Genomic DNA, 9814 nt, shown 5'->3' on the forward strand with positions numbered 1-9814 from the left:
TGGACAAGGAGTGTGTTGTGACTGTCTCTATGTATTGCAAAAGCAATACATAACAGTCCTTCTAATTCTTTAAAAAATCAGCCAAATTGACATCTTTGGCTGATCAATTCGGAGACTGGCCAGTCAGTGAGAGGATTACCCTGACAGCATCAGGCCAGTAGATCTTTCTGGTTCCAGTGCCCGTAGTCTTTCTGCGAGATCCCATGGCCCACTCTCTATTACTTGCACTGTAACACCTCCTTCCAGGAGGATTAGCTTTTCATCCTTGTCATTAATTTACCCATGAAGATTAACATTTCAGATAGTGTCTGCTTTATTTTTACACATCTCATCACCTCTGGTAGCACATACATTTGACCAGAAACAGAGTAAACAGTAAAACAAAGACCAAGATCTTTTCATTCCATAATCTGTAACCATCTAACATTTTTATTATTTATATCGTATTGCATAATGCATCCTTTTCTGTGGGTTTTCTTTGTATCTAGCCACTTAATGAGCTGTGCAAATTGCCACTATATACAATTTATCAGTAATTTTATTCACAACTTATTGTGACTTTTTCACCAAACCAAACTCATCCAAATTTCAGATGAGTTTTAGATATTGTAATATTGTACATATATTTACTCAGATAAAATCTGCTGCTGAAAGCTGTCAGATTGTAGGGAATAAAAGTTCGTTTCTCTATTCCCAATTATGCTTCATGGATCACTTTTGGTAAGTTCTCTGTTTCTCAGTTCTCAACTTAAACAAAACGCATTTGTTTTGAATGGCAGCAAATCACTCTTTAGCTCTAATCTCTGTATTTTCTAGCAGGCGCCATTACTTAGTATCTATTGGAGCAGGTACAGATTATGCTCTAATTATCATGGGCTATTATGTTCTGAGGTAAATTATGACTATGTATTTTTTAATCTAAAATTTTCTATCACTTTTCTTCTTAGGTCTTACAATGTGAATAATCTAACAGATGATTTAAAAGGTTTGTACAAAGTTGCTGGTGCTGATGGAAAAGGCATCACCTTCATCTTTACTGACAATGAAATAAAAGATGAGGCATTTCTAGAATACCTTAACAACTTGCTATCTTCAGGGGAGGTAGGTCTCAAAAGTATATAAAAAGCCCAAAGGTTGCTGCTTTTTCTATTCCAATATAATTCATATTTTTACAATATGAATTATATTGGAATAGAAAAAGCAGGAATCTTTTAAAAGCGAGGCTATTTAGTACATTTTTGATTTTAGACATAATGTATGAGACTTAATAGATTTTCTGACATTCTTGTGAAATTAATGCTGCCCGTCTCCAGATGCTTTATATGCTTTTTTAAATTTTTGAACATGGTTCCTTACTTGCCTCTTCAATCTTCACTTTGGTCTTATAATTTATTTTAGGAGAAGTGAAGTATCTGTCCATCTATCTACATACTAGTCAGGAGTATAGAATGGTTGAAAGAGTTCTGTTAGTTGCAAATGAATGTCTGCACAACCACTTCTGATATCGCTTGTATCAGCACTTCCATGAGCACTCACATCTTTAGTACTCCAGTAGAAGGATTCACCAGACTCAGCATATACAGGTTGAGCATCTCAAATAAAAAAATCTGGAATCCAAAATGCTCCAAAATCTGAAACTTTTTGAGCAGTGACATGATGCTCAAAGGCCACGCTCATTATTGGAGCATTTCAGATTTCAGATTTTTGAATTTGGGGTGCTCAACCAGTAAGTAAAATGCAAACATTCCAAAATCTGAAAAAAATCTGAAACCTGAAACACTGTGGCACCAAGCATTTTGAATAAGGGATGCTCAACCCATGGTTATTCTCATGGCTGAGATTTATTGCGGCAACACAGTAAGGATACCGAGTCAGATCAGTAGAGAAAAAGACCCATCTTGTGGAGTAATTGATGTTTCAGGAACATGGGATCGATGTTCCAGCTTCCTATGCTTTTGCCAAGGAGCCATGCAGGACGTCCTCTCCATTCAGTATGAAGGGCAGGAACACATGCACTGTGTTTCCATTCAGGGAAGCCCTTTTGAGACCCAGAGTCCAGTGGTTTTTTTAGGGCTGGTCATGGTAGTCACTTCCTGCCTAGCTACACTGCCAAAGTTCCAGATTCCTAGAAGAAAAGCACGTAGATGTTCACCATGTATCACAAGGTTTGTGTAAACAGTCTAGTTGGCACTGCAAAACAACCTTATCAATTACTAATGGAGGAGACGTTCCAGAAGCCAAGTTCCCTGATAACAGCCAAGGGTCAGCTCTGCAAGTTTACCCTTCTCAAGATTAGGCCTGCTGTGCTAACTCTTCCCTGCACCATGGTATCCAGATGCTTAAAGGTGCAAAAATTAGTTAACGTATTTTGGAGCCAGAATTGATTAGACTGACTCTGGGTCAAAAAAACAAAAAACAGAGGGCACTCCTGGACATTTTAAAGAGGTGATTGAAGTGGTGGAGGAGATAGCTTTTGGCGATAGCTACTTGAACACAGGAAAACACAATTTGTTCTTGACTGAGCTGTTCAATAAAAAGTTGCAGCCATGATAATCTCTGGCAAATCACGGATTTGACTGTAGAGATGCAGAAAGAAAATGTAAAACAAGATGACATGGCAAAGAAAAAAGGGACTGGACTTTAGCAGTGAATTCATTGTGGAGAACTCTTAAAATATAGAACACTTCCTTGTCCCTTCCTTAAAGATCTCCAATTTGTTTGCACGAGATGAGATGGATGAAATCACCCAAGGTCTGATTTCAGTGATGAAGAGGGAGCTGCCTCGCCATCCTCCTACTTTTGATAATCTGTATGAATACTTCATTTCAAGATCAAAGAAGAACTTACATGTTGTTCTCTGCTTTTCTCCAGTGAGTTATTTATATCTCTGTAGAAAGAGTTTCTTATTTAAAAATACTTAGTTTACCTTCTCTGATTAGATGATGATCTTAAAAATTAATATTTTTACATTGAATTAACCTAATGCTTTTGTATCACCAATCTCCAATTCTCATTTCCAGTATAATTTAAAATATTCATATTATTAAAAATATTGCATAACCTGCAATTTTCATTAATTACTTAGAGACATGGGTTGTTTGAATTGTAAGGGACTTGGTGATGTAATCTCTTCCAGCTCCACCTCCAGTGTAGACATATCATCTTTACCATAATGTCCCTGATGTGGGTTTGAAAATCTCTATCTCATTGTGCTGCCCAATATAATAGCCATTAGGCATATACGGCCACTTAAATTTTAATTAAAATTAAGTAAAAACAAAAATTTAATTCCCCAGTCCCACTAGCCCCATTTCTACTTATTATTTGTTTATTTTTGATACAGGGTCTTGCTCTGTTGCCCAGGCTGGAGTGCAGTGACATGATTATGGTTCACTGCAGTGTCAACCTCCCAGGCTCAAGCCATGCTCTCAACTTAGACTCCCGAGTGGCTGGGGCTACAAGCACGTGCCACCATGCCCAGTTAATTTTTGTATTTTTTGTAGAGATTGGGTTTTGCCATGTTGCCCAGGCTGGTCTGGAACTCCTGAACTCAAGCAATTCACCCTACTAGGCCTCCCAAAGTGCTGGGATTACAGGCGTGAGCCCCTGCGCCTGGCTTAGCTCCATTCTTAGTGCTTAGTAGTCGTGTGTGGTTAATAGCTACTACACTGGAATGCATACATATAAAGCATTTTTATTATCACTTAAAGTTCTACTGACAGCTCTGCTCTGGGGAGTCTCACTAATTTATACGGCAGCCTGCTTCATTCTTGGATAGTCTAATTGCCAAAAAGCTCTTATTTATAGTCAATTGAATTTTGTCTCTGTGCTTTTCAAATTCTGCCCTGTAAAACAAACTCAATCCCTCTTCCACTGAAAGTTTTTTAGCTGTTCGGAGAAAGTTTTTGCAAATCTGTCTAAGTTGTTTTCTTTTTAGGCCAAACATCTATTCTTACTTGTCCCAGCGTCCAGGGCTTTCACTGTCCTGGCCCTCTCTGTAAAAGAGTTCTAGTTTGTCAGTTTTCTCTTAAAAGATAGTTCCTAGAATTGAATGCAATAATGTAGATGTAGTCCCAGGACAGGGAAAAGTGTGGAGTGTATTTCTTCCCTTCATTGGAACATTACATTTATATATGATTGCAGCCCAAGAAGATTCATTTTCAAATTTGTGAAGTCACATTGTTGGGTCAGAGTGCATAAATCTCTCTCTGGCTGACCCCTCTGTGTTTCTAATGTTTGTTGACTTTGCCGTCAATAGGTTGGTGAGAAGTTCCGTGCCCGTTCTTTGAAATTTCCTGGCTTGATATCAGGTTGCACTATGGACTGGTTCAGCCGCTGGCCGAGGGAGGCTCTGATTGCGGTGGCCTCCTATTTCCTTTCTGACTATAATATTGTCTGCTCTAGTGAAATTAAAAGACAAGTTGTAGAAACAATGGGCCTGTTTCATGACATGGTTTCAGAGAGCTGTGAAAGTTATTTCCAAAGGTAAGTGGTATTACATAAGCACTATAGCTATGGAACCACAGCATGTACTCCCAAGAGGAATGCATTGTAACATCCAACAGAAGACTCTTCCTATTGATTGAGCGCAAGGTCCTAGCTGCGTTTTCAGATCTTTCTTGCTTTGATTTTCTAGTGATTATGTATGAAGATATGGCAAGTAAACAAGATTTAAAAATGAACCAGTGTCCGCACATAATACCTTTTTATCCTCCAAGCCTCATCATAACAGATAACTTAATGAATTGTTTTAATTCATCTGCTTAATTTTGTTTAGAAAATGACTTTAATTCATCAACTGTTTAAAATTAGTTTCTTATTCAAATGCATTATTTATTTTGATTAAAGAAGTACAGTTTCTAATTTTTCTTTATTGCCTTATATTAAGGGAGTATTTAGAATTTATATTTGCGTTAGTCTTACCAATGTTTCTATGCTGGATAACTATGAAACAAAATATTAACTGACTGTAGGAAAACCACTCACTAAAAGCATCAATGGTATGTTCATTATGTGAAAGCTGGTGTCAACAGTGCAAAAACACAGCTTTTTCCCCCAAAGCATGACAGTCACTGTATAAGACTGACAAATGGGTCAGCGTAGATCCCCAGAAAAGCTATTCCTGTTTTTCTGCATAGAGAGTTTGGGTAACACTTTCACTGATTTTCAATGAGATTCCTGCTTCACAAAAGTATATTTATTCCAGACCTTTTCCTTTACTTAAAACCATTCCCTGGGGCTGGGCACAGTGGCTCACGCCTATAATCCCAGCACTTTGGGAGGCTGATGCGGGTGGATCACCTGAGGTCAGGAGTTCAAGACCAACCTGGTCAACATGGTGTGACCCCTTCTCTATTAAATATAGAAAAATTAGCTGGGCGTGGTGGCAGGCACCTGCAATCTCAGCTACTCAGGAGGCTGAGGCAGGAGAATCACTTGAACCCAGGAGGGGGAGGTTGCAGTGAGCTGAGATTGCACCACTGTGCTCCAGCCTGGGCGCCAGAGCAAAAACTCCATCTCAAAAAACCAGGCTGGTCTAAAACAAACAAAAAAAAAAACAAAACACAAACATCCCCAGACTACCCTTTTAAATAATTCTGGATAAGATCTCCCAAATTCTCTTGGCGAATCAGTGTGTATTAATTCTTACTGTTGAGATTTTCTTTCTAATTGAACTCCTGCTAATGTCATCTGTGGAAATAAACTTTTACCTTTGTACAGCTACAAAAACCTATTTCTTTACTTTGAAAATTTTGGTATATTTTTCAAATTTTTTATATCTTCTTAGGTTGTTGAATTTTATTCTGAATGTAATATTTTATAACACTTCAATGAAAATCACATATATGCCCAAGATCTTTAAAAAAAAAACCTTAAAAACATTAAAAATTTTCAAAACTCCTTAAGTTCAAATTAATATAAAAGATTAAATAATTTTATAGTACATGAAGAGCTCTTTTTTTGACTTGAGATTCTTCTGTATAAAACTATACCTTTTGTAATAAAGCCCACAATAAAGTGGAAATTTGAGTCAAGTGTAGTTGCCTTGATTTCAAGGCCAATTCAGTGAAATGGGGAGACATTGGTTTGTGCTTTGGTAAACATCCAGCTGATACCCAGCAGTGACGAGGTGTGTAACAAATATTAGTGGAATGAAAATGGATCACAACACAAATTCATTTCAACCACTTATCCCTAATATTTGTCCAGAACCCTAAAGTTTTGCACTGTTGACACCAGCTTTCACATAATATGTTCATATATACGATTTTATTTGATCTTCACAAAATTCTGCGAGGGGTAGAGCAGACATTTTTTCCTCAGTTTTCCAGATGAGAAAACAGAATTGGAGTTAAGGGTGAAGTCAAAGACCCCTCAGGGTGGAAACATCAGACAAATTTAGATCTCTGGGAAACCATGTTCAAGTCCTGTCTTCCTGCTAGTGAATCACTCTACATGATCACACTGGTTTCACTTTAGGAAGGGTGTCATTTTATGGAAGTACCCACGATGATCCAAATGGTCCTTTTAATGTTCTACTTTCAGATACCGCCGAAGAGCACATGTGACTCCCAAATCTTACCTTTCATTTGTAAATGGCTATAAAAACATTTATGCTGAAAAGGTGAAATTCATTAATGAACAAGCTGAACGTATGAATATTGGTAAGAGAAATGGAATCTTATCTTTTTAGGATTTGTTTGATAGGGATCTCAATATTTTGTTTGGTGGACATTTTGTGTGAAAATAAAATGCTCACTTTGTTAGTAGTAATTTTAAAGGATGCCCTTGTGGTTATTTTGACCTGTCAAGAAACCCTGAACAGAAGAATATCTAAACAGAGGTGGCCCATTTTCTCTGTAGAACCATTTCTTTTGGCTCTTTCAACTCTGAGTGCTCTGTGCTAAGTCACTGAGGCATGGCTGGCAGATGGGGAAAAGCCAGCTTTTGGGAATGGACAACAATTTCAGTTTTTGGTTTTATTTTGATTTGCCTTGATTTGCGTAAACTTTGCCATGTTAATATTCCCTACGTTTCTAATAAAGGAAAAGGCAAAATAGAAAGAAAAACAAATAAAAAGAGTGTGTGTACCTAAGCAAGAGTTTTCCAAATGTTTGGTATATGTAGTATAACTAGCAAAAGTAAACATTGGAACAGATTTTATGTCCAGAAACCATGCGGCCCAAACAATCTAAAACACCTTAGCTCTTATTTTCCAAGTTCTAAATAAAACTTGCAGGGCTGGGTGCGCTGGCTCATGCCTTTAATTTTAGCACTTTGGCAGGCCAAGGCAAGCAGATCACTTGAGCCCAGGAGTTCAAGACCAGCCTGGGCAACGTGGTGAAACCCTATCTCTACAAAAGTATAAAAATTAGTCAGGCATGGTGATGGTACATGCTTGTAGTCCCAGCTACTTGAGAGGCTGAGGTGGGAGGATCACTTGAGCCAAGGAGATCAAGGCTGCAGTGAGCAGAGATTATACCACTACACTCCAGCCTAGGTGACAGAGTGGGACCCTGTCTCCAGCAAAAACAAAACAAAACAAAAAACACTCAGTCACATAGCATAACTGAGCACCAAGATCTGTGAAGTCATACTGATGATAGAAGACTGTGAAAGAAATCTTCTGTGATTTGCTCATGATTCAGCCTCTTGTAGCTTTCCTATGTGATGCTTTAGATCAGAAGTGTGCTGAAATAGATTCATACTGGCTTTTGAGAACATAATGTTAAATTTTTAGTAATTTTGTGATCTGCTTATTAAACACAACCTTTATTAAAAATTAACTCATGTATACTTACAATTAAATAATTTGTTTTTAAAATATAGGCAATAAATGCTCAAACTCATCCCTTCTTAGTTTTACACTTTTTTTTTTTTTTGAGACAAAGTTTTGTTCTGTCACCCAGGCTGGAGTGCAATGGTGCGATCTTGGCTCACTGCAACTTCCACCTCCCAGGTTCAAGCAGTTCTCCTGCCTCAGCCTCCCAAGTAGCTGGGATTACAGGCATGCACCACCACGCCCAGCTTATTTTGTATTTTCAGTAGAGATGGGGTTTTGCTATGTTGGTCAGGCTGGTTTCAAATTCTGAACATCAGGAGTGCTGAAATTACAGGGGTGAGCCACCGCGTCCGGCCTACTCTGTTTTCTCATATCAATGTTCTCAAGTTTATTTACTTCTGTCTGTATGGTAGGAATATTATGTATCAGTGTGCTACTGGGAATCTTGTGGTAGCTTGAAATAAGCCATGGTTGGAGTGTTTACACTACAGAAATTGGACAATATACAAATGAGGGCTTCCCCTTCCCCCAGTGACCCAGATGTTAAATATTTACCAACATACCACTACCTAGAGCCCAATGGAATGTGAGCAATTCAGTTAACCAGTTCTTTTTCTGTATAGTACTAAAAGTTGCACCCTGTTACATAAGTTTTCACAGTTACTTTCATTTTTATAGCAAAGAGAACCTCTGCAATGTCAATATATTTTCTATCTCATTTGCCACCTCAGCTGCAACGTGATTTAAAGGCAAAAAATGATAGCTATAAACAGTTAACAAAGCCAAAGAGAGCATAAATTTGTCAAATAAGTTTCTTAGCTAAACTAATCTTATTCAATATGATACTGTAACTTTCCCTTAAATGTAGCTACGTGATATTCTTCAGTCAGAGCTATTTTCTCTGCCCTCCTGTTGAAACTCAGAAATATGGTCAGTATTGTTGCTCTTAAAATATGTATATTTTGGGAAAAAAAGATATGTATATTTTTAAAGTTTTGTCTACAAATACTGTCTTGTGTTTGCTATATTACATGTACAGTGCCTTATAAATAGTAAATGTTGAATAAATATTTGATGAAGTGATATACATATACTCAGCAAAAGTATATATATGTGTATTTGTAAAGGTCTTGATAAGCTAATGGAGGCAAGTGAATCTGTTGCTAAACTCTCTCAGGATCTTGCAGTAAAGGAGAAGGAATTGGCAGTGGCTTCCGTAAAAGCAGATGAAGTGAGTTTGCATTTATTTTATCACTGATAAGGAATATTTTTCATATTAAAAAGCATTATTTTAAAATGGTATAAAAAACAAGCAAGGTATAAACCTATGGACAATTCCTGGTAAGATAATGTTCACAAAGGCCATTAGACATTTTTGTTTATCTTATACCAGCATATGTATCTAAACTATTAGTTTCACTACTTGGCCTAAGACGATTATTTCTTCTCTCACTCCGCCTGTCTCTCTTGTTCTTTTTCATTTGTTTATGAAATTTCTGATTGACTATGAGTTATATTTGGTCTTCTCTTTAAGGTCCCTGTATGTTCCAGGTTTCTGAGATGGCCCAAATCTCACTTACAGTTTGTGTCAAAGAGGGAAAAACATAAGAAGAAGAGTTGATGGAGTTTTTTTTTTTTTTTTTTTTTTTGGGGTCTCTTATTGTCTCCTGGGCTGGAGTGCAATGGCGGGATCTCGGCTCACTGCAACCGCCTCTTGGTTCAAACGATTCTCCTGCCTCAGCCTCCTGAGTAGCTGGGATTACAGGTGTGCACCACCATGCCCAGCTAATTTTTTGTATTTTAGTAGAGGCAGGTTTCACCATGTTGGCCAGTATGGTCTTGATCTCCTGACCTTGTGATTTGCCTGCCTCGGCCTTCCAAGGTGCTGGGATTACAGGTGTGAGCCACTGTGCCTGGCCTTTTTTTAGGAAAAAAAGGAAAGAGAAAGAAAGGAAGGAGGGAAGGAAGGAAGGAAGGAAAGAAGGAAGGAAGGAAGGAAGGAAGGAAGGAAGGAAGGAAGGAAGGAAGGAA

At 37.8% G+C, this 9814-nt stretch overlaps 1 protein-coding gene across 1 annotated transcript in view; it reads left to right on the forward strand.

Moving 5' to 3' along the window:
* The window catches only part of DNAH8 (dynein axonemal heavy chain 8), a 353446-nt gene that overhangs the window by 229198 nt on the left and 114434 nt on the right, over positions 1–9814 (forward strand). The window contains exons 62-66 of the mRNA XM_032253336.1: positions 948–1101; positions 2706–2870; positions 4259–4485; positions 6547–6665; positions 8911–9014. Coding sequence (XP_032109227.1) covers positions 948–1101; positions 2706–2870; positions 4259–4485; positions 6547–6665; positions 8911–9014 — 769 coding nt within the window. The remainder of the gene's footprint in view (positions 1–947; positions 1102–2705; positions 2871–4258; positions 4486–6546; positions 6666–8910; positions 9015–9814) is intronic.

This window comes from Sapajus apella, unplaced genomic scaffold, assembly GCF_009761245.1.
Source record: "Sapajus apella isolate SASKATOON/1434 unplaced genomic scaffold, GSC_monkey_1.0 scaffold83, whole genome shotgun sequence".
NCBI lineage: Eukaryota > Metazoa > Chordata > Mammalia > Primates > Cebidae > Sapajus > Sapajus apella.